Below are 25,731 nucleotides of genomic sequence, written 5' to 3' on the forward strand. Positions count from 1 at the left end.
AAGCTAATTATGTGTGTGTGTGTGTGTGTGTGTGTGTGTGTGTGTTCTCATGTTTTAGGCAGAAAAAAATAGAATCAGCAATCTGTTCATACAGCATCAAACTTTATTGAATAAAACACCCTAAATCTTAAAATAGGAATGAATAACACATTTAAATATCAAAAAGAGTACAGACGGACAAAATACTTTTTGTATATCTATAAAACAATCCTTAAATATTTTTCATTTTGAATTAGCTTTTAATGTTTAAAACAGAAAAATACAGAATGGCTTCATTTGATATAAAAAGCCCCTTTTCAAAAGGTATTAAACCTCTAAAGGCACTGCAATGCAAAATAACTTTATGAATACATTCATTTGGAGACGTATTGTCAGATGAAACATCAGAGAATATAATTCGCAGATAATACAAGACAAGCCCAAGAGAGACATTTTGGCATACCAGGAAATAACACACTTAAATAAATAATGTAAAAACAGCAAACTTTGGCGCAAGTCTCTTTGTCTGTTCGATATACCTTAAAGACAGTCAAATTGTCTCAATCTTAAACATAAAACAAAAAAAACATTACAAACATTACAAAGGAGAGAAAACCTTGCTTGCCTGCTCAGACTGTAAGAAATATATTATTTATTGAGCAGTTTTATTTGGTTCAGGAAAAAAAATTCCTGACCAAGTTTGTGGGACTGAAGTCTCAATAAATATTGGATTTCTTGCAACCAACAGCAGTGTGCAGGATTCTTCCCTTTTCTTATTATTTGTGTTCAGTTCAACTGTCTGCAACCATTCAGGGGTTCATTCAAGGCTGTTTGTTTTATTGTCCAATATCTTTAAGATTTTATGATTTAAAGTAATATTGCTTAAAATACTAAACTCTCGCCAGTGAAAACTGGGAAAACCTTCAAAACATTGTGCAAACTTTCAATGAACAGCTTGTCTGATCTAGACTGGACATGATTTATATCCCACTGAGATCTTTAAGATGTTTTGAGAAAGGGCTTCACATTTAAGCCAAATGTCTTTGAAAGTTAAAACAAGGCACACTAATGTCCTGGTGTAGTCCAAGTCATTTAGGATCATCTCTGGTGCAGTGAGCCACGGCTTTCAAAAGAGTTCAAGTTTCTTTATTGAAGAACACATTTTTCTTTATTGCTGTATTTTCTACGTCTTGCCTCCAGACCTCTCTCCAGTCTCTCATCCTCCTCCAGAGCCCTGCACATACAGAATACATTCAGTCCATGAAGTAAAGTAATGTAAAGTTTAATTTCCAGTGCAACAAAACACACTGTGACTAGACTCACCCTCTCTCTTTTGCATCCATGTCTCTGACCAGCTCGTCCCGCTTGTTGACCAGTGACACCAGTTCCTGTAGCAGTAGCTGTTCTCTGTGCTGTTGGGCCTGAGTTTTCTGCCAGTCTGATGGATGAAATATGGATATTATTGATATTATCGTACAGTGATGAAATACTGATAACTACAGCTTCAGCCATAGAGGAAATAGGTAGGTAAAAGTTAAAAGCATTAATAGACCAATATATGGGCCAAGCTGATGTTCTTTCAATCACTTTGGCAGAATCCAAATGAACATTGGTAATAATTAAATTTGGAACCTGCAAACCTTTCACTTTTTTGTTGGTTTTAGGAGTACAATCTGAATTTACATGACAAATGAAAATATGGAATGTGTAGAATACAGATGCACAATATATCAGTAGCATACAGGCTGATATTAGATAACTATGCTCATTATTTTTACATTTATATTACCTTGGCTGCTCAAGTTATGCTTTAAAAACACTACTTTAATAACAGTTAACAGATAACACGGCTTGCCTTCAATAGCCATCATGGCTCTGAGCTCTCGAGTTAGCAGCTCAAATCTTCTTTCTAAATCCTGCTCTTCTTGCCTGCAAGGATAAAATCATGAACATTTATTGATGTGGCTGACAGTGTGCACTGATTGCGTCTTACATATCAATACATACAGCAGCTCAAGATGGTCTTGTCTCCTGATCAGAGCATTCTTCTTGTTGACCAGAGTGAACCATTCCTGAATCAGCTTCTCTTCTTCATCTTTATCACTTCCTGTTACACAAATAATGTGGTATATCATGCTGTATTTCAAGAGTTAATTTGAAATCAACTTCATTCTCTCTTTCCTTCTATATGAGTGTTTTTCTTACCCGTCTCCATGAGCTTTCGGAGTCTTTTCTCCATGACTGCAGCTCTGCTGTCTATGTGCTTCTGTTCGGTTTCCAGGGCCTGAAGTTCACTCAGCACATATTGATTGGTGTCCTGCAGACACTGGCCAGGAAGTACCACAGGGAGACATACATAAAACCAGACAAGAGCAATACAGACAAAGAAAGGAAAAGACAGCGAAAAGGAATGGAGATTGAGCGAAAGAGAGATGGACAGAGCCAGATACAGAAAAATAAAAGACCAACATTGATAAGACAGAAACAGACAATGACGCACAAATATAGTGGAGAGGAAAGGACACGCTTGATTTTACTAAAAGATTTATAAAACAAGGAAACTAAACATGGGATGGTAAGAGCTTGCGAGTCAGGGGCCGGATTCTGAAAATTCTTCTTAAGAATGAAGTAGTTCGTAAGAATGTTCTTGCAATTCTGGAAAATTATTTTCTTCTTTATTTTCTTAAGCAGAAAATGGGCAAAGTTTCACTGATCAACTTAATGACTTAACGACGAACACCTCTTTGTCTTTTTGCATTGACTGCAGAGTACTGCAATTATCGTAATAATGTTGTACTGTTTAATATTTAAAACAACCCACTGAATAAATGTAAACATCTCACCACCGGGGATTTAAGACAAGTTGGAGGTTATTCTAACTTTAGGAACTAATTTACAAGGATATTTCAAAACATTCTTTTCAGGAATTCTAATTATTTAATATCCTTTATCTTTAGAACAATCTAAAAAAAAGAAGAAGATAAGAACAATAAGAACAACAAATATTTCTTAACAAAATTTTCATAACCTTATTCTTAAGAATGTTTCATGAATCTGGACCCAGAACTGGAGAATTCTGATGATCGTTTTAAACTACACTTGATGAAAGATGAAAAACTCCAATTGTCTCAAATACTGAGGTCATACTGACCATTGTCTCATTATCTGCTGATTTAACATCTTGGTTTGCTTCCTGAGGTTCTGCAAACACATTAAATGGCAAAAAAGTGCAAATCAGAGTGTAAAATACCAAATCTTTCCAAATTCAATCATTTTTTAGATATTAGGAAGCTGTTGAGGAAGGTTACCAGTTTCAGCACTTTCTCTGGCAGCTGTTGAGCCATTAGTTCCTTCAGCTGTCAGTTCACCTTTATCTGACTGTAGGGGAAAAGACAACTTCTTAGTAGAGAAAAGACAACTAGATCAAATATTAACACACACAAATGCAAGAAAAGGGTAAATTTGATGTCTTTTACCTCCTTTGAATCAGTCTCATCCATAGATTCGCTCTTCAGTCGCGACCGCCGTTTCTTCACCAGATCCGCATCTCGTATGTGCCCAAAACCTGATCTGGAAGCCACTGAGTTTGATCGTGGCGGGGCCACAGGACTCTGCGCTCCTCCCTCTGTCTCCTTACTGCCCTTCTCTTCCACCTTTCCTGCACGTTTAGTCCGAGGTGGAGGAACAAGAGCTCCGTTCGGCTTAGCCATACTGTCACTTCCCTCCTCTCCAAGCGAGTCTCCTGACAGAGCTCCAGCCTGGAGTCTCTCTGCACAGAATTTGGCTGCTGCTTGTACATCCGGCCCTTGATTTGGCCTGGCTACTGCATAGCTGGACTGACTGTTGTTCTGCTCTATCTGTAACACACTCAGCTCCTGCCCAGTGAAGTGTGCACGGATTTGGCACAAGTACGTCATGACAATCAAACGATCTGGCACAGAGAGAAGCACCATGTCTGAGGGCTCCAGCAGACGAGAGATTCCCAGTGATGCAAAACCATCAAAAGCCTAAAAGAGAAGCAAAAAAAAAAAAAAAAGGGTAGCACAAATGATGAGGTTAGGTTTATAGTTAAAAAACATCTTTATGTGGAACATCTTCTTAAATCAAACTTACAGCTTTGTTGTTTTGCTTTATGTTGTGAGGCTCCAATGCATCAAAGTCACTGGAAAACAACAACTAAGTCAATACACAATAACAAACCTAAAAAGTAATTCTTTTATGATTGATTCCAATTATTTCAGTAATAATTCTCACATTATGAACAATAATAAGCTATAAATGTACAATACTGAAATTCTAATTCTAAATGATGTCTAAATAAAATGTATATGAAAATAATGCTGAAATCAATTATTTTAAGTTTATTTAGGTATCACAACATTATATTGTAAAGTATGAACAATGATATTCATTTGTTTTTTACATTTTTGCTAAATATTACATTTAACAGTATAATTAAAATATTATTAAGGCAAAGGTAAATTAAACAAAAATGAACAAATGCACATGCACAATTAAATATCTAATATCAACTAATTTCTGAAAATGAAAATATTAGTCATTAAATGACATGGTATAGATACAATGTGTATCGCTGATTTGTTTGTTCCTGAAGCAAATAATATTTTTTAAGCTTGTGCATATAAATTGAATCACACTAAGAAATAACGAGTTTGCTTTGAGCTAGGAATGAATGACATAAATCAGAAACTAACATTATCTCAGGGTGGAAGTGATGTAAGATGGCACAGAATGCCAGGCCGTTACGCCAAGAGGTGCTGAAGTTTGTGATTTTTACACCCTTATAGTTTTTAGCGATCTCTTGACACCAGTCCAGCAAGGACTGACTGGAGGTCACCAAACCAGGACTGGGCAGTGGACTGGCAAACTGTATAGTGACAAATGGAAGGACAAACAAAACAGTGTTAGACAGCATTTAGAAAAAGTGATAAACAGTCTACATTTTAACAGGTACTTTACATATAAGACAAATTCCACATACATCCCATCCAGGCACTGCTGAACCCTCTTTAATGGATTCATCCATTGTTTTTACTATTGCAAGGTCCATTGGTGGTGGAATTATTTTCTTTTTACTGCGCATTGGAGGCACAATCACATGGGATGAGTCTGCAGTGGTCTGGCCGTTAACCTGCATGCTGCCTGGGCTTCTAGATGGCGTCTCGCTCTCTTTAGCCTCTGGGGTAACATCAGAGGACTCCTTTTCCTGAGGATGACCAGACCTATTAAAAGGACAGAAACTGTTAGACATACTGACATGACTTACAAGTTTTGCCCTGTTATTATAAATACACAATTCCTTATCATTAATTTTGTTTCACATGGTTTTGAATTTAAATTTCAAATTCAGTGTTAAAGTAAATTCAGTGTTTTGCTAGGGCTTGAGGTTAATGAAAAGACATGCAATTACTATTATACACAGCCTTATTACACTACTGCTCAGAAGTTGTAAGATGTTACATATACACACATAGATATGTAAGATTTAAAAAATAAAAAATAAACTTTTATTTAGTATTAGGAGGCATTAATTTGATCAAAATTGACAGTACACATTCATAATTCTATTCATTAAAAAGAAGTCATAAACAAATAATTCTTCAAATATATGCTGTTCTTTTGAACTGTCAATTCATCAAAGAATCCTGAAAGAAGAAAACATACCACAGTTTCCAGCAGCACAAATATTTTTAGCATTGATAATAATAAGAAATGTTTCTTGAGCACCAAATCGGCGTATTAGAAAGATAAAGGAGTAATCAGCTTTGCCAGCACAGGAATAAATTACATTTTAAAATCAAACAAATTCAGCTGTGATTTGACTTCTTTCAAAAACATTACAAAATCTTACCAACCCCAAACTTTTGAACCGTAGTGTAAATTGTGCACAGAGGTGTAAAATTTTAGGTATCAAACTTTAAAGCTGTAGATGGCGTTCCAGACTTTAAGTCAAACAATATAACATGGCAAAATACAATTGAATTTTAGACTTTACACTCCACTCAGACTTACAATTCCTCAGGCACTGGAGATGGTGGTCTATCCTGCTCTATTTGCGCCTCTTCACTTCTATCAATACTTAATTCTGCTTCTTCCTTGTTCTCAGTTTCAGCTTCTGTTTCTGTGTTCTCCGTCTGGTTTGTAGGCTTAACAGCTGGTGTATCCTGGCACTCCCTTTCAGCTCCCATACATTCCAGCTGAATATTTTGTTCTTGCTTGTTTAACTGGACATTATCATCTAAAACAGCATTTCTAGCATTGGCTTCTCTGTGGCTATCATCTAACTTAAAGCTCTCCAGCGGCACAGAGGGAGTCTGAGACTGACTGATATCAATCTTCTCATCTATCTTCTCTGGAGAAATCACTGATGGTGGAGGTCCGAGTGTTTTTGTAATCTCAGCCTGATCTAAATTTGGCCTCATCTCATTCACGGGTGGTTTCATGCTAGACTTTAGTTGCATGGGAGGAGATGGAGGAAGTTCAAAATCAGACTCGCAGGGGATCAGACGTTTTTTAGTGCGTGGAGCAGGAGCTGATGGCTGTGTCGTTTCTTCTTCGGCCATCTGACGAATCTTTGCTAACAGAACGCTCTCCTCTGAGAGGTCATCCTCCTTTAGACTGGAACTTTCTGTACTTTTTGAGGGATCATGGTGTCTTTCGAGTTTTGGAGAAGGAATTGGCCACGGGACCACTGAGCTCCTTGGAGAAATGTCCTTCCCAGAAACAACGTTCTCATCAGCGTTTATATCTTTCGGTCTATCTGTGGCTGCTACAATAATAATTTCTGATGCCTTGGTGATGACTGGGCTGCTCTCTTTTTCCATCTCAGCTTTTGAAGTGTTGTTTATACACATGGTTTTGGTATGGTCTCCCTCTAGTGGTGACAAGTTATTCTCACTTGTCTCTTTTGCACCATCTTTGAATATCTCAACAGTCTTTACAGCTGCTGTCTCTGTAGTTACATGGGAAGGAGCGGTTCCTTGTTCATCGCATTGTGGAACCACATGCCTTTTAGCAGCTGCAGAGCTACTATTCTGATTGATGGCATCAGGGCCGACTTCCTGTAAAGGCACTGGGGGTGGTGACTGCATACTCTTGTCTTGACAGGGAGGGAGAACTTTGCTAGCAGGTTGGGAAATAGTTTCCGTTGGTGTAGTGTCTTTTAATATAGACCCAGATTCTGGTGGAAAGGCAGTCTGAGGTGATTCCGGTTTTTGTATGGCTGTGAAATCTCTTGGTGATATTGGTGGTATTGAGGATTCCTCTGGTCTGTGAGAAATGGGACACCAGAACATGAGATCAAAATGTTGCACCATACCAACTTGGTTATTATAGCGTGCAAAGGTTTTTCAGTAAAAACGTAATCAAGTGAAAATGGCACAATCAGTTCCAGCACAGGGACACAAACAGTAGCATTAGCCCACAGTCACCGTGCTTTCTGCTAACAATTTTTGCAAGCTTGCAGCAGCAGTTGCAAAATAGACAAACAAGCGGCAAAGTTGCTGTTTAGTCCTTTTTGAAAAACCACAGAGTGCCCAGAATCAATTCAATAGGAACCAACACAATTTGTTTCATGCTCACAGTATATACACTCACCACCTCTCAAATATTTGGGATTGGTAAGATTTTTCAACATTTGTTTTAAAAGATGTCACTTATGGTCACAAGGCTGCATTTATTTGATCAAAAATTATTACAATTATTACAATTTAAAATAATTTATAATAATATATATATTTAAATGCAATTTATTACTGTGTTAGCATCATTACTCCAGTCTTCAGTGCGATATGAGCCTTCAAAAATCAATCACATATGCTGATTTGGCGATCAAGAGACTTGATTTGGCGTTTCTAATATCATAACTACCTTGACCCTTTCTTGATCAATTTAATGCATCCTTGCTGATTAAAAGTACTAATTGTCTTGCCTGACACCAAACTTTTGAAAGGTAGTATGTCCACTTAGAAGTCTAGTTGCCCTGTTGAAAAACACAATATGCTGGTTGTCTTTCAACAGGGTGGCCATAGAAACAGGACATTAAATGCACTGCTTGATGTCAAATGCAGACACCACCAGCCCTTGTCACAGACACATACAAATAACGTAATGCATCGGCTAGAATGCTCAAATGTCAGCCAGACGGAACATTGCCAAAATCGTGCCGTTCGTGTAAAGAGGGTCATAAAAATGAGAGGCAGTGCAGGCAGAGGTGATGTCCCATGCACTTACCCTCCATCCATATATAGCTCAGCAGACCACACTGTTCCTAAGTCTTCCTGACCCAGTTCAAATTCCAGCTCCTGCTGTGAACCCTCAGACTCCGCCATAGGCCTTAAATCTGTTGCTGTTATCTTGCCAGGCAGAAGTTCTTCATGTCCATTTCTTTTTGGACTTTCATGCATTTTTATTTCCTCAAACTCTACCTCAATCACCAGACCATCTGTTTCCACAGAGCTAAGGTTTTGCACCTCTTTCTTAGCAGTTATGTCTTCTTCTTCTTCCTCCAGAGGTATGCACGGCTCTTCATTCTTCTCTTCATTTGATAGCACACTCTCAGACTTCAATTCCACCGTCATGCATTTGTCATTTCGTATTGGTGTCAGTATTTGGGTTTGCTCATTTGCTGCTTTCTGTTTAGAAGGGCTTCCTTTATCCTGGGTCTTGAAATTCATAGATCTGCTTTGAGTTTCTCTGGCTGCCAGTTTCAAACACTCCACCAGGCTCATGGCTACAGGCTCAGAGGTCTGAATATCTATCTGTAACTCGCCAGAAGGTAACAAATCGTGGATTATTGATTCCTGAGGCTCATCGTCAATTGGATGCTCAATTTTGGTGTCAGAGAAGGCCTCGGGAGGGAGAATTTCAACCACAGATCCATCGTGATCATCCAAAATTGTGTCATCTTGAACATCTGTTTCAGTTGTGCTTGGCTGCTGTAGTATTGATGTCATGGTCTCGTAACTAAAGGATGAGGACATTTAAAAATGATTACATTACATGATGATAAAACAAATTCTTTCCATTTGCAAAAGGGCTCTTTTTGATATGACCTCCATTTGTAAAATGGCTCTTTTTGAATCACCACCCAGTATTCAATCCAACTGGCAAGCTCCTCGTTAAGCTAAGCTTCTCATCAGTACAGGACACCATAAATGTGGATGCAAAAGCTTCCTTGCAAATGCACAATCACACCTAATAACAACCTTTCAGTTTTTCAGGAAAACAAAATTATAGCCATGCAGATGCCGTGGCAAGAGAAGTTCTGTGCAAGCCTCAGAATCATCCCACACTTACCCTTTATACAGAACACCAAAAATCCCCCGTATGAAGCCTACAGATACTTCTTCCTGGTCAGAAACTGAGTCATGTTCCTGTTTGCAGGTGTCCACGTTTCTGTCTGTTCCTACATCAAGCTCAGTTCCTGAACAGATACTGACAGTCTTCAGATCTTCTTTAGGTCCAGCTTCAGTTGTCCAAATAGTCTCATTGCCAGTTTGGAGCATCTTATCTTCTGAATCTTCCTCTTCAGTAGTCTTCTTTTTACTGTCTTCCCTCTGACTTTCTCTGTTGGCATATTTATCTAGTTTGTGGGACAAGGTATAGGAATCCTCTTGCTCCTTAGGCTTGGTTTCTGGTGTTTCTTGTCCATGTTGGCTGCCATGGACCAAAAAGTGTAAGTGACAAAAATATTCTTTGAAGATCAATGTTCTCTCGCTAACATCTCAACTCCCAGCAAGTAAAACAGATGTTTACTTTAAGTTCTAATAGAGATGCATTAGAAACTTAGGCAGAGTAAAAAAAAAAATCAATGTTGGAATTGTTGAAGTTTTAAAAATATCAATAAACACAGTTGATCAAACGTCTGGGGTTGGTAAGATTTTTTTTTAAATGTTTTTGAAAGAAGTCTCTTATGTTCACCAAGGCTGCATTTATTTGATCAAATACAGTAAATCCTTCATAAATCAGTCTAATCTGCTGATGTGGTGCTTTATAAACATTTATTTTTGTTATCAATGTTGAAAACAGTTGTGCCGCTTAATATTTTGTGGAAATCATGATTTTTTTTCAGGATTTTTTGATGAATAGAAAGTTCAAAGGAACAGCATTTATTTGAAATATATATATATATATTTTTTTGTAACATCATAAATATCTTTATTGTCTCTTTTGATCAATTTAATGCTTCCTTACTGAATTAAAGTATTTCTTTCTTTCAAACAATCAAACAAAAAATCTTACAGACCCCAAAGTTTTGAATAGTGGTATAGATATGGACAAAACATGCAAGCCCAGATAGTCTGAAGTCCACACAAAACTCCATGCAGTGAGGTTAACAAACCTCATGCACTTACCCCCTATCCAGAAGCTCTTTTTCTGGTATCAACTTGCCCAAACTAACACCTTCATCACTTTTTTCTTTTGTTTTCTCCTCTACCGCAGCCCATAACACACTCTCTTCCTCAAATGTGACCTTTTTCTTTAAATCACTTTCATCAGATTCTGTATCCAGAGACAGGCTGGGCGTCAGAGGGCAAATTTCCTCCAGATGCACTGAAGCTCTTTTGTCCTTTTCCGTTACAGCAACAGCAGGGGAGATCACAGGAAGTGGAGGCTTCATACGGACCGGTATACTGACTTTTACAGCTTCTTTTTTCTTCTCCTTGATAGTCTCAGCTTGTTGTGGTTTAAGGACAATGGAGGGTATTGGCTGTTGGGAATCTGGTTCATTTAAACTGAGATTTTCAGCATCCTTGACTTGGATCACGGCTTTTTCTTCGCTGTGAGGTAAGGAATAGGGCTTGTCACATTTTACTTACCTTGTTTTGATCAAACATGCATTAACAAACCTGCTATAACGCTGGTATGAATATGAAGCCAATTTTAGCACAAGTTTATATTCAAATCATCAAAGTATGACTTGTTGAAACTCTCTCTCTTATTGACACACGAGAGTGTACAAAACCCCCAAAAGACCATTTTAACACACTTAATTGTATGAGATATGGAAGCATGCAAGCACTTGGCCATGGCTGAACATTTGAGATCAACTGGCTCTTACCCTGCTTCTAAAGATTTTTTTGAGGACATTTCAGCTTTATTTTCTTCTTTTGGCACCTTGTCAGTTGTTTTGTGCTTATTTATTTCTTCATCCCTTGCTTTATCCTCCTGATCTTTTACTTTCTCTTCCAGAGAACACCAGATTGGCACTTCTGCTCGGGCAAGTGAATGGATCTCCACACTCTTCTGCGTTAATACTGTGTCATCTGACTCCTTCACAATCAGCTCTGGTTTTGCTGGTTGACTGACTGCTGGAGTTTGTTCTGACATGCATTTAAGGACTTTGGGCTCCAGGGGTTGGGGATGAATAGGAGGAAGCTCTTTGGGCAGATCGGATATTTGAGGGGCAGCCGCTTTGAGGCTAACGCTAGGCCTTTCAAGTGGAGTGAAGGCCATTTCATTTTGACTGAGAGAATGACAGAAAAGAGAAGAATGAGACAGGAAGAAAATTGTTACAAATAAAGAAATGAAGATAATTTAGTATTTAGTAAAAACTTTAGGAAGGTCATCTATAGTTTTTCTGGAGAATGATGTCGATGATGTAATTCTACAGAAGTGCAATTTTGTGGTTGGGGAAGAAGATATAACCTATCTATTCATACTGAGGCGAGTTAGTATATTGAAAATGTGTTATCTGGAACTGTTCATGATGCCAAAGTGAGTTTTATGTGCCTAAGTATTCAAATGAACACCATTAGAAGACAGATAAGGGTTTAATGAAACAGGAAGTGGCCCAAAAGAGGAAAGTTCCAGTTTCCTACAGTTTGGGAGTGTAATAGTGCCATGCAAGCAGCACACTCACCGTTCCTCAACAGTTAAACTCTTGTCCAGATGATCCGTATGGGACTGTTTCTCTCTCAAACTACTGTTGGACTTAGATACAAGGACTTCTTCCACCCACACTTGGCTTTTTTCCCTGGGAAGATCTATAGGTTCTTGCTTTAGAGGTGATGAGCTGGATAAAATGCTGGGGATATTGTTTTCTGTAGGGGTAACCACAGTTGAGGCAAATTTCTTGATTATCTTGTCCTCATCTGACTTGTTGAGGTCGGCACAAAGCAAAGCACCCTTCGCGTTGTGTACACTCGGTTCCTCTTTTGGAGAAACTTCCCCTGCTGATTCAATTTTTGTGTTTTTTGGTTGCTTTAGTAAGTCATCATCGGTTATTGAAAAGGTTTGAACCAGACTAGACTGCATTGGCTGTTCAGTGTCAGTTTTGAGTGGTTCTTTCTCAGGGCGTTTCCCAACAGTAACATCTTGAGAGGTTATGATCACTTTATCGAAATCGGCTACTTTAAAATCTGGCTCTTCCTCAGCCAGTGGTGGTTTCTCTGCAATAAAAACTTGATTTTTCTGCATATGAGTGGAAACCACTGATGAGGAAGCTGTTGTTGCTGGAGCTGAGAATGGGTGTGGAGGAGGGACACTCCCGATGTCCAGTTCCTCAGATCTGGAAGCTTCCACAGGCTGTACTCCAGATGACTTGCCAACAGGACTGGGGGACAAAGATACTTGGAGTCAAATGGTGGCAAAAAATGGGGTGAGAGGCCAAAGCATGGCAGTATTTGGCATTGATTAGATGCAGCTTTTCCTGAGAGAGAGCACTTTGTGCCACAGCGATGTTAGTGGCGAGAAAACAGGACAAACAAGATAAACGCAGGATTGAAGTGGTGAGGGAAAGCAATGGGGAGTTTAAACATTTGCACAATGTAAACTGACAGCTGGTGTAGGCAAATGTCATGGTCTGTTTAAAATAGGCTTATTACAAGGTCATGCATTTCCCTATTGTTATTAAGGAACCGTTTTTCTCATTAAAAGGGTTATATTTGGATTTGTGTCCATATGAAGTCCAAAACACATTCCTACAGAAACACACAAAGTACTAAATGCAAATCAGACTGACCTTTAATATCATCTGCAAAGGTGATATTACATTTTTTAAATTTAATGATAATAGTTAAGATTGATGTTAGTGAATTATGCTTGATGCCAGAGCAACTAATAATGTTTAAGTGCTCACCTTTTCACAGCCATGGCAGGGTTGAGCTCTTTTCTTTCAGTGCTGATGGTTTCAGGTTGATGGAGGGAGGAAGGAGATTGTTGATTAGCAATGCTAATGCTGCAGACAGTCCGAGAAGAGCGATGCTGCTCTGTTTTGGGCTCTGAGTTCTTTAGTTCTTCAGCAAGTATATCTGATGAACATAACAGCAAACTGAATTAAAATGAGTAAAAGCTAATTAGTCTTAATCTATTTGATTTTCAATCATTTTCAGGTCATTTACTTAATTAAATCACACAAATGAAGAAGAATACTCATTCACCTTGCAGAAACGGGTTTGTTTGATCCTCCTCTGTAAGTGTGTTGAGCTCCCTGGGTATCTCTGGGTAAACAGTTAATATACAATCATTTTAAATACTTTTTTATTAACGTAAGATGAGTTTTATTCAGTTTTGTTTATTAAATTCATTTTTAAAGACAATTTTTAATTTGAAATGACATGAGTGACCAAGGGTGTCATAGAGTTTTATGCAAATAAGCAGCAGTATCTGGAAAGAGAATCTGGACCAATGAGAGTTCCCTGTGGGTGGGACTATCCAGCACTACATGACCAATGTAAATTAAAGCAAATAACAAAATATAGTCTAATATATAGTCTAACATAATCTAGTCAGTTGTAGTGGTCGCTAGTTATAACACAACCTATTAATCATAAATGTGATTTAATCACAAAATAAGTCTCCTAATACATCATAACTGTTAGATCTATCACCAATCACACTAGTTCTAATTACTGCATCTTTTAATGCAAGCAACAGGCAGTTTAGTACCTGAGCGAGTAGAAGAAGATTGAGTTGAACAGCAGGGAGCGGTTGTGTGGGCATCGGTGGTTGACAGTGCAAGAGCAAGGGTAGAGGAAGAGACAAGTGCTGGGGTAAAAGACACAGGTAGGGGTTTGCTAATGGGGTAAGAGACAGGGACAGAGGCAGGTAGAGACGGCTTGGGGAGTTGACTAGAAGTGCAAGATGTTTCACACAGAGCTTCAAGATCTGGTCTGCTCAGCAAAGGAACAAGGGTCACAGATTCATTTAGAGGGACACTGAAGAAGGGAGATGTAGAAACCTCCATCATCTGTTCATTTAGCTGTGTAGATACTGTGAGGAAAAGATGGGAAAAAAGATATATATATATATATATAAAAGAAGTAAAACAGGCAATGGAAGTTTTAGAATTTGAGATAAAGTAACAGGCATTACTTCATCAAGTGTTAGAGGTTCAGTTTGAAATATTTATAAGTTTTTAAAATTTGAAGCAAATATTGATTTTAACATCAGAACAGGGGGTTTCCAACATTTTCAAAGACAACCAAATATGATGATCCCTTCCTAAAATATAAAGGCAGCCTTATACTATTTAAGAAAAATATTAATATAATTTATTTTTAGTTTTTAATAATTTTTTGCAGACTAATTTTTCTTAATGTTGAAAAATTAATGCTGTCATTTTTAATATTTATGATTTCTGAACAGTCTTTAGAAAGCGGGATTAAATATATTACATTTATTTTAGTAATATTAAATTAAAATTTGAACAAATATTATAATAGTTAACTGTAATTAATGCATTAGTTAACTGTACTTTAGTACTGCTGCTTCTACTGTTTACATGCAGTCTGGAGGATTTCTCAATACCTGGCACAGTGCCAGCAGATGGACGCTTAAGCGTGTCAGAGAGAGAGAGGGAAGAAGTTTTGGGCTCGAGGAGGGGGACAGGAGTGGGGGATACAGGGCGAGCACCGGGGACAATCTTGGGCTTAAAAACATTGGTGCGAGGTGCTCCAAAAGAATCTGAGACAGAAGTGCAATGACACAAAAAAGAACGCAGTCCACACGAAAGAAGAAGATTAGTCAGAGATGCAGGAAAAGTGAGAACAAGAGAGACAGTGGCTAAGAGGAAATGAATCTGACTTCTCCAAAAGCAATCTTAAAGTGTCAAATCTGGTTAACATACTGTTCCTATTAGAATTATAAGAAACATTGAATTGCTTGTAATCTTTAAATGTTTAGGAATAATGAGTCTGTACCTTTCAGGAACACAGTGGGAGGAGAGGGAGAGTGACAGAGGAACGGATCGGAAGGAGAGGAAGGAGAAGCCCGAGGGAGTTTGACCAGAGGACAGTCAGAGGTCACGGGACCCTCCAGAGGGGCATCGGAGCCCGACAGTCTTCTTTGAAACGACACAGGAGCTGGACACAAAATAGACAGAGAAACAATGGTAATTGTTTGTCTGGGAGACGTTTGTAAAAGAATATATGCATGGGCCCTCTGTGATAAAACTCATCCATGTGGATGGTAATGAATTCACACTGCAGCTAAATATAACTGTTGCTTATCTTTGGTCTTCTTAAATGCGCAAACTTTTCAAGGTGTATGTGGCCTTAGTGATTTTCAGTTCTCAATTTTCTGAAAGAATTTCTTTTACGTCACATACCCACATAACAGCCCTACAGCACTTCATATGATCAAAGAGATTTTCAAAACAACATTTTGGCCAATTCCTCCATGTAAACACAGAGGTGATGACTCAGATGGGAATGAAAGCAAAACCACATCCCTTGCGTTTGTCAAAAAACAGTAGGTCATTTAGTCAGAAATTTGCTACTGGCTGGTGAGAGAAAAATACAGATAAAATCACAGACCAGTACCGGTAAATGTGGAAATGACATCACTTTTCAAGTGAAACAATTACCATTTGGGTAGGGCTTTAAAGAAAAGTAAGACTAACAACATGCTAAAGTCATTAAAAAACACTACCTTTCAAAAGTTTGGGGTCAATAAGAATTTTTTTTTAACATTTCTGAAATACATCTCAAGTCTATGCTCACCAATGCTGCATTTATTTGATCAACATACAGTAAAAATTCTGAAATATTGTTACAATTTAAAATAACTGTTTAGTATTTGCATACTTTGAATAAAATGTAATTTATTTCTGTGATGGCAAAGCATTCTATTTTGCTGATTTGCTGCTCACGAAACATTACTTATTAATATTGAAAACAGCTGTGCTGCTAACATTTTTGAAGAAACTGTGATACAGAATTCTTTGATGAATAGAAAATAAAGCATTTATTTGAAATAGAAATATTTTGTAACATTATAAAAGTCTTTACTATCACTTTTGATCAAGTTAATGCATCTTGCTGAATAAAATAATTTATTTCTTTGAAAAAAAAAATCTCACTGAACTTTTTAATTGTAGTGTAGCTGGGATTGTGGTTTTATTAGAAAAGAGGAACTTAAATCTCTATTTGAAGGCTGTGCACACTGTTGCCATAGAAGCAGTATAAACGTTCATACAAATAACTGTAGTCAAGTAGGAATGCCAACTAGATACTAATGGTACAGTGACTTGCTGACTTCCAGCGGTTTAATTTAAGTCTGTCTGTAATACCTGAGCCAGGGCACGGCTGGAAGATTTTGGGCAATGCTGGAGGGAGCAAACCAGAAGCATTTTGCTCTGTGTGGGAGTCAGGTGGGGCCTGTGGCTGGGAAATGGGTGGTGGACGTGGTGGTCTGGAGCGGGCGGGTGAGGGCATGGTGCGAGGGGTTGGACTGGGTGGGGTGGGTAAAGGTGGACGTGATGTCAGGTCAGGGTTATGAACAGTGCCAGGCACTGGGCGTGAGAGGACACCACCAACAGGCCTGTCCTTACCACTGACTGAGGTTAAGATGGTGAAAAATGGTGGGAGAAGGACAGCAAAAGAAAGAAAGAGCAGAGGGAAAGGGATGAAGCAAAAGAGAAAGACAGAAAAGAGAGAAAGGTCAGGAATGTATCATGAAGGATGAGGTTGCAGCTTCATAAAAGACATTTAAAGGTTGATTTCACCCCCCCAAAAAATCACTCACCCTCATGTTATTCCAAACTTGCATGCTGTTATTTTTCTGTGTAACACTAAAGGGGAAAACTGTCAAAAAAGTGGTGCTGTTTAATATTTTTGTGGAATTTGTGATGCATTTTTTTCAAAATTTTTGAATAGAATTGAATTGAATGCACCCTTGCTGAATAAAATTCTTAATTTCTTTTTTTTTTAATCTACCAGGTAGTGTACATTAATTTCTTTAAGCCTGAAGTATTATTTTGCCACTATTTAAGTAATGCAAATCGTCTTTCCAGTTACATGTAATCTGTGTCCTTTTTGGTAATAATTATGCATTATTCTAAAATAACCTAATCAAATGGAAACCCAATTTCAGATTTTACATGAATTAAATAATCCTAACTGAATTGTTGTCAGAACTGAACTGTTTACACTCCTACTGCCACTATGTTTTGTTAAGTGGTTTGTAGAAATAATAATTTTTGGAGGGGTGAGCTACTCCCTTTAAATTATTAAATAGTTCAATGAAATTCATGATGAAATGCAAGACAAAGCAATGCAGGACAAAGGATGAATGTGATAATCATATGCAACAAAACCACATCAGTGAAAATTCATAATCCTGAATCATTTTATTAAGATTTCATTTAATGGAAATAATGAACTGGATGTGGATTCATAAGAAGTTCAGTTTTAAGGAAAAAGATATGAAAATGATCAGTGATGTGATTAAAATGTAAAGACTGTAAAGAAGGAATATGCAAAGAACACAGGTAAAGGTTGCTGTTACCTATTACTGAAGGGCTCTTTAGAGATGCAGATCTCTTTTCTTGAGAGTGTGTTGGTCGAAGAGGAAGATGGGGTGCTGACAGAGAGAGAAAGAGAGAAGGAGAAGTTGTAGCATGTGAGGAAGTAAGGGTTACTATAGTTAGAGAAAATAAACATGCATCATTAGTGATTCATGCAAGTCCTGAGTAAGTGGACAGAGGAATAGGGATATAAGATAAAGAATACATTAATGTGTTTTATCTATACAGTGGGCTCATAAAGTCTGAGACCACTAGTGAATACGCATTTACACTATTTAGCATTTGTATAACGCTTTACCATTTTTAACGCTTCAAGTTTACATTCCATAAGATCAGCATGACAATAGTGCATAGAATCTAAAATATTAATTCTTCATTAATGTTTGCACAACATGGGTTGATTGTTTTGTTTTTTTAATACCTGGAGCTGCAGTACTGAGATTAACACCGGCACTAGATCTTTTATCCTCTTCTTCATCACTCTCATTAAAGTCATCTAGGTTCCCAATATCTGTTGGCTTTACACTCATCAGACTGGCAAGACTTTGCATGTCCTCGTCCCTATGGAGAAAGAAGCACAGGTACATGACTTCACTGAAAATGTTGTGAAAACTTTACTGTTTGAGTAATGTATGTGTCAGTCAGTCAGCCATTTTAGAGCTTGCCAGACGGTAATATGCTTTCCATTTTCATGCCTAGGAGACACCTAAACGTCTGAGATTGAGACTTTTTTTAAGCCTCTGTGTCTATTTCTGGATGATAAGTGGTATTGAATCAACCGTTATGGACTGTTTGTTTTAATGAAATCAATACATGTATAGATTTAGAAGCTCATGAACAGGTTATTTGATAGATGGAAATTATGCACAAAATTCTATTGCATTACTTTATCCTAATGCAGCATCTCTACAATTATGCTCAAAGCTCAAATGGCATTATTTTAGATGCTCAGGCTGTGATTTGAGAGCTCGCTGTATTGTTTCGGAAAATTCTGCTCTGCTTCTTGACCTGCACATGTCAGGGAAGAAACCCTCCCCAGTGTTGAACAGCAAACCCTGGACTGGGCAGGCAGCCACTTCTCTTTTTAGATTCAAAATGCACTCCAAGTATTTGTAACTGAAATCAACTTTCGATGCAGTCAAAATTAAACTTTACAACTTTAACACATGATTAAATCTAGATAATTAAACACCACATGAAAAGTGCTATAACTTCTTGAAAAAGAGCTCCATGTGGATGACTCACGTAGCTTTCCCCTCCTTGAGGAACACACAGGATAAGGAGAGCTTCAGCGTGGCCTCCACCACCTTAACAGACAGAGGTTTCATTTTGAGCATCAGGTCCGTCTGTGAGTGTGTGGCGCTGGCAAACTTCTTCATGTTCAAGTCCACAGACGCCAGAACTTTCCGACTGCCCTTTGCTGTCTCCTGTACAACATCAGAGATAATAAAACAACATTCAAAATAAAAATAATAAACAATTATAAACAAAAAATAATAAACAATAATAATAAAAACATTCAAAGAAATTTCACCTTGATTTGAATAAACTCACATTCTCAATGAAAAATGTCCACTCTTTGTCTTCAAACTCATCTGCATGTGGGTCCTGTCACACAAAACCATGATTAAAATTTACTGACAAACTATCAGTTAGTATCCTTAACAAGCTATGTATTGCATATATATTTAATGAATGCAATATATATTCTATAGCTAATAATAAAGTGTGATAGGTCTCCTACCCTGTAGAGTGTGACCGTAATGTCCACATTCTCAGGTACAGGCCACACCACCATTCCCCTGTAGGGGTTTTTGATGCCTGGCTGCCATGAATGAAGCTGATGAGAGAATAAAAGATAATGTAAGTCATAATAATCCATATTGTATAGTAGTTATAATCATTTTAAGCACTTGTAAATCACTGTAAATAACACATTGTTATACATGATCATTGAAAATGTCAGCACACTATACTGACTGAAAACTTTGGGATTAAATTACACTAGCTTTCAATCATTTGCAAATAATCTGAAAAAAAACAAATCTGAATCCATATTTATAGCACATATTATTTTTTAATATTTTTAAATATGCTTGTTAATGAAAACATTACTTAATATAAAATAATATTACTTTGACAAATATTTTATTTGACAATTACCTTCGAACAAATGCGTCTGTTCCTCCGTGTCCACACCACTCTCAGTTTGTCTGGTTGCCTATAAAATAATAAAAAAAGAGAGAGTTAAGTGGGAGCTTACAAGTTCAATGATAGGCTTGGTCCTTTAATTACTATTGATGAAGACGTCTACAGCGACTCTTTCTGTGTGTGCTTAAAATATCTGGATATAAATATAAAGCCTATACAAATTGATCTTGAAAGAGACACTGTGGCATTTCTGGTGTGTGTGTCTCCAAAAAGCTACAGGCAGTGTAACAGATCTTGTGATCTTGTCTCCCAGTGTTACCTCAAGGCAGAAAGGAATCAATAAATGCTGCCAACTGTTTCAAACCCCACACAAAACAAGAACACATGATGCAAGGCCTTGCATACAAGATAAATCCAAACTAGAGAAACGTCTTGTTCACAAACAAGCACACAAGAACAAATAATCGATTGAGAAACTTTCTATCTTGCTAGATAACCAAGTTTTAATTTGGTGTCTACTGGAACATGTGGAATCTATTACTTTTACTGCCCTGCACTGCTACCTATGCTTTGTAAAAACATTAACGAAACATAGTTTTTAAAGAGTTCCTGTCTGTTTATTAAGGGCACAGCACCATGTAGACCTAGATAAGACCTTATATCTGATATCCAGAACATTATGATGACATACAATATTGCCAGCAAAAATGCAAATCAATGTGCAGCTTAAAACAAATAAATGGAAATCACCTTTTCCAGGTTTGCACTTTACATGTATGCATTTGGTCCCTAAATAAACTTGCCATTTAATAGTGAATTGTTCTGAAGTGAGCCCATTGTACGCTTCCGAGCTGTTCAGTCAGTGTCATGCCTGCTGCATTAAGAATTGGAGGAAACTCAGCAGGGTCACATGACCAAGCTGAGTTTGGCTCGCAGCACAAGGGGTGTTGGCCTCTGATCTCCAAACCACTAAGTTTCACTGTGTTTACAAACAGTTGTTCACATTTAATAATGGCAGCTTATTATTTTGTGATATAAAAGCTTTTATTAAGCTTACACAAACACTGAAGGGAACAAAAAACAAATCTTACGATTATACATAAAAGTTTGGGGGTTGGTAAGATTTTTAAAATGTTTTTGAAAGAAATCTCTACTGTAAAAACAGTAATATTGCTAAATATTATTGCAATTTAAATGAAATGTTTTAATAAATATATTTATTATATTTTAAAAGCTGATTTTTTTCAGCAGCAGTCTTCAGTGTCACAAGAAGATCCTTTAGAAATCATTCAATATGCTGATTTGATGATGCTCAAGAAACATTTCTTATCACAGTAGAAAACTATAAAAACTATACTATACTAAAACTATAAAAATCTTTTGTAACATTATAAACATCTTTAGTGTCACTTTTGAGCAATTTAATGCATCCTCGCTCAATAAAAGTATTCATGTCTTTAAAAAAAAATACAAATAAACTGAAATAATAATGATAATAATAATAATAATAATAATAAATTGCACTGACTTTCAAACAGTGATGTATTTACTCTTATGATGTTCCAAACCGGTATCATTTTCTACATGAAACACAAGACTATGTTTCACTCTGTTCATCGCACAAAGCTACTACATAGCTTCAGAAAATTTGGAATATAGCATATGAATCACATGAACCACTTTTATGGTACTTTTGCTTCCTTTTTAAAGTCTCTGTTCATTCTAATTGCATGGAAGCTCATGAATACAGATTTCTACTTTATCGTTTCATAAAAGAAAGTCAAACAGGTTTAACAGGGAACAATAAATAGTATCCCTTTAAACATATCAAAATGATTCTTAATGAACATGACCCATATATATGTAAATGTCACAGTCCTCCAGTGATGTTCACACTGATGTCTGCAAAGGTAAACTTAATATGTGTCAGCAGCAGCATGAACCGCTACACAAAGAGAAGCAAGACCCAGCTCTTACTCAGGTTACAGCTAGTAATAGCAACAGGGCAGAACGGTCTAAAAGGATAAATTAGGAGGAGAAGAGAGGGCCGTGGGTAGAGCGCATATGGACGTAAAAATAGACTGCCAGCCTGGTTGGAAAAATTGGAAATTTTCTTTCTAAAATACAGTCCTTATTTTTTCATGTCACTTTGACACGTGAAACAAATGTCAGAGATAAACACACATGCTCACACACACAGTTCAAGTTATATTACCCCGTCAGAAACTCAACCGCTGTGTCATCTTTCAGCTGTCTAATATCTCCAGCTCACACCCTTCTCAGCTATGGCGTAACATCAACAGACTTTGACCCACTGGCAGAAATGGACATGAAACTCACAGCTATACTGTAAATCATCTCACAAGATGATTCACACAAGATCTGACGTGTTTACAGAAATGCACATTCTTTCGTTCCTTTCTCCTTTTGAAACACTCTAACTGCTCTATTGATTTTAAAAAGTTGTGCTACAATACACATGTTAAGGTCAGCAAAAGAAACGGTAAACGTTCTTTCCTCATAGTGTTGCAAGAGAAACTAGGACTTTCCACATCAGCTGAAAGCTCATTAGGTGATAACAACAATTACAACTGCTCGGGTTTACTATTAACCTAACCTTTCTTTCCAACAACAATGGTGAAAGGTTAAATATGTATTAGTATTAAATAATAAAGAATGCATAGTATATCGAATTTAGAATTGGTGAAATATTGATCGTTACATCACCAGTAAAATGATGCAGGCTATCTATGATGGAGATAAATCTCAGATAGTACTTAATAGGCAGAAATTACAATGAGTGTTTCAGTTTCTCCTGCAGGCAGATGACAAGCCATTGCATAACGGAGCATTGCTTCATTTACCAGGCCACGACTTGTTCAGAGAATAATGCCAAAGTGATGAAAACCTTCAGTTTAATGGAGGCGCTCTTGTGCACTGTGAAATATGTTATTGTGTATATTGTGCGTATACTGTGTATAGTGGCTATTCTGTTTCTTATATTGTCTCAATATTGGTGACCGATGCATCCAAAACTTCCACTCACTGTAGCACTTGTGTATATGCTTTACTAACGATAAAGTGATTTGATTGAAGACACACCTTTTTGTATTTGTTGTATACTTGTGATTGAAAAACAACATGCTTCTCAAATCCCATCAGACTGAATTTCTGCTGATCACACTGTCTTTGATCATAGATAAGGACAGATAGATAAATACACGTATCAGTAATGAATGTTAGGAAAGAAACACTCCTTGTCAGTGTCAACAGCTGTCTCTTGATCAAGACTTTACAGAGACAGCAGTTATTTAATTCTCTTCGATTATTTAATCCTGTCACCTCAACACTGTGTTTACATGGAAAATATGAACTTTTAGGTAGGGGGGAATGAACTTGAACTAAAATTTAAATAAATTATATTGCATAAAAACATATAATCTAAGTTGTAATGTGTTTTAAAAAACAATAAAGTATTTTATGAAGTACTTCATGTTCCGGGCTATTTAAGGGTGAAGTCATGAGCAATGCTCTTTAAAGCTCTCACAAAATAACACATAAATAAAACATAACCGAACAATGACAACACTTAAAACAGAAAGGAAATCAACACCACTCAGTTTAAAACACTGAAACAATATATAGATGCTCTCAACGCAATAAACAGTTTATAGGATTCAGGTAAATAAAACTCAAAAGAAGCAGCAGCACTTAATTGTGCTTAGGTGAGTATGATGGATGTTCATAATATCTTCAGTGTTGACAGCACGAGTGATGGAGGCGGAAGTGGGGGTGTGTGACTGTCAACGTTCTCCACTACATTTCAAATACATTCTTAAAATCGACTGCTGTGTTAATTGTTCTATTCACAATCATTTACAAAAACAGCGCTACAATAAAATAAGATACAGTGTGTGCGCATGGTACTGTTTCAGTCAGAAGAACCGCCCTTCAGCACTGCGTATTTAGGAAGCACACGCGCTATAACGGAAAAGAAATCATAACTTACCATTTCTTTGTACATTCCAGAACAAGTTCTTGATACGAAGCCACGAACTGAAATTTAGTGGCCTTTTTGCCAACTCTTTGTAATCTTTTCCACACTGAAGTCATTCTTCTGTAGAAAATGCAGTATCCGCGAATGAAGTCAGGCGCATGGAAATTATATTTTTACAGTCCCGCCAATGAACAAAAAGTAAAAAGTCCTCAAATAGATGGCTGTCAAGTGGCTCGTGGAGTGAAATGTTCCTGCTGAGGAGCACGAGCTGCACCTCATGCGGCTCAGTACCATCGAACTGTCGCCATCGAGTAAAGACCATTTACGGAAACTACTGCATCACGTTACACACCAGAGCGAGAGAATCTCAGTGTATTGCAATTAGTTGCCTTGGTGCAAAAAAAAACAACAACAACATTTGTGCATTTGTGAATCTAGAGACTTATTCGGTTTTATGTCATGGAGCTTCACGGGATACGAAATGCTTCTAAAAGCAGCTGTCTGACAGTGAACTGATGAAAGTGGATGTAGAAGTGAAAGATAGGTGGGAAGGGTTATGCAAACACGCCTATGATGCAGCAGTATGCAAAACCTCCCTTATTATTCAGTACAGTATTAAAGGTACTGTTGAGATGACAGGTCAGGGGTTATGTCCAGTCAGCTAGGGGTCAAAAGAGGATGCACTGTATAATTATGCATCAAAATAATTATCATATTTTGGTTGCAAAATTACAGATAGAGTTAAAAAGTAAGATTTTGGGAAAAGCAGCTTAAAACAAGCTCAGTTGTTTGGGAATAATTTGCAATACTGTACACCAGTAGGTGGCCTTATGAAATGAATGCTCTTTGTTGGGTTTGCAAAACTATGTAAAATCTAAATGGTAGACTTGTAATATGCAAGCAATAAAAATGAGTAAAATTGGTCAATGTGACTCTAGAACAAATTTATCCCAAGGTTTGAGCATATTTTTCTTATATGTATATTTATATTAAGGTTACAATGGCTACCCGATAAACACAACCTTTTAACATATGGTCTATGGGCTACCATAGACTTTCGTGCAATAGGAAAAATGCTTCAAACAAAAACATTATGCACCTTCAGTGCTTGGGCCCTGATGATCTGGAGCAGTAATGCGGGGCCGTCCAGTCCTTGATCACAGTGGGTATTTTTAGTGAGTGGAAATTGGCAAGGGGATTTTTCAAGCTACACAGGATCTATTTTAGATGGCTGAGAGCGAAGGAATAAATGGACAGAAGCAGCTGGAGGGATGGATGGAGTGGTGCCACTTATGGGGGGAGTACAAATGTTTAGCTCAGCTGATGACCTAGAATCCAAATCGGTGCCCGCCTTAGTCATATTCCTGTGTGACACTAACCTCTTCCTGTCTGAAGTTGCCACTCTGCTAACCACATTTTTATTATATATTTATAAAAACATTATATAACAAATATTCAAATATATTAAATATAAAATATTTTTAGAAATAGAAAAATCCTTTGATGTTATATTGTACCTTGTAGGGCATTTCAGAAAAGCTCAGCACAGGTGTTTATTGACGTGTGGAACTAACTAGCAGTGGTTTGTTTCGAGATTTGTTGAACACAGTTTGTAGTCTAATTTCAGGTGCGCAAATATAAGCTAGCTCATGTAAAGCTTACAAACAGACTTAACTCAACTGGTGATTTGTGGTTATGACTATGAGTTTCCAAATCAGGCCCCTCCCTTCACTGCACATCACAAGCTGGGTTTGTATCCGGGTAAGACATGAGCTCACTCGTAATATATGCTTACTCACTAGGTGGATCAAGAAATGCCTCATTCTTATAAAGA

The 25,731-nt window shown here is 37.3% G+C and overlaps 1 protein-coding gene across 10 annotated transcripts; it reads right to left on the bottom strand.

The window, feature by feature from the left end:
* Positions 1-85: 85 nt before the first annotated feature.
* On the bottom strand, positions 86-24,384 carry ehbp1l1b (EH domain binding protein 1-like 1b). 10 transcript variants are annotated; one of them, XM_058788973.1, is made up of 30 exons: positions 23,910-24,384; positions 19,913-19,970; positions 19,494-19,589; positions 19,304-19,357; positions 18,995-19,176; positions 18,171-18,310; positions 17,731-17,805; positions 16,514-16,780; positions 15,144-15,305; positions 14,752-14,907; positions 13,891-14,214; positions 13,383-13,442; positions 13,082-13,253; positions 11,864-12,556; positions 11,063-11,467; positions 10,356-10,781; positions 9,298-9,657; positions 8,233-8,964; positions 6,013-7,269; positions 4,982-5,222; positions 4,695-4,867; positions 4,093-4,141; positions 3,456-3,986; positions 3,288-3,357; positions 3,131-3,180; positions 2,185-2,296; positions 1,987-2,086; positions 1,835-1,908; positions 1,303-1,417; positions 86-1,213 (listed from the first exon to the last, which is right to left on the bottom strand). In XM_058788973.1, the coding sequence occupies exons 1-30, from the start codon at positions 24,011-24,013 to the stop codon at positions 1,126-1,128; spliced, it is 7,326 nt and encodes a 2,441-aa protein (XP_058644956.1). In that variant the 5' UTR covers positions 24,014-24,384; the 3' UTR covers positions 86-1,125. The 10 variants fall into 10 exon arrangements, with proteins under 10 accessions (XP_058644956.1, XP_058644955.1, XP_058644958.1 ...); XM_058788972.1 differs by having other exon boundaries at positions 2,185-2,305; XM_058788975.1 differs by lacking the exon at positions 16,514-16,780 and having other exon boundaries at positions 2,185-2,305.
* Between the last annotated feature and the right edge of the window lie 1,347 nt (positions 24,385-25,731).

The sequence above is a fragment of the Onychostoma macrolepis genome, chromosome 10 (genome assembly GCF_012432095.1).
Source record: "Onychostoma macrolepis isolate SWU-2019 chromosome 10, ASM1243209v1, whole genome shotgun sequence".
Taxonomy (NCBI): domain Eukaryota; kingdom Metazoa; phylum Chordata; class Actinopteri; order Cypriniformes; family Cyprinidae; genus Onychostoma; species Onychostoma macrolepis.

Bases quoted from the DNA above. Each gene is read 5' to 3' on its own strand.
- ehbp1l1b (XM_058788972.1), bottom strand. From the start codon at position 24,013: ATGACTTCAGTGTGGAAAAGATTACAAAGAGTTGGCAAAAAGGCCACT. The intron at 19,971-23,909 runs GTAAGTTATGAT...ATTATTTTATAG, and splicing joins CTGGAATGTACAAAGAAATG to GCAACCAGACAAACTGAGAG. The intron at 4,868-4,981 runs GTATGTGGAATT...GTCACTATACAG, and splicing joins CAGCAGTGCCTGGATGGGAT to TTTGCCAGTCCACTGCCCAG.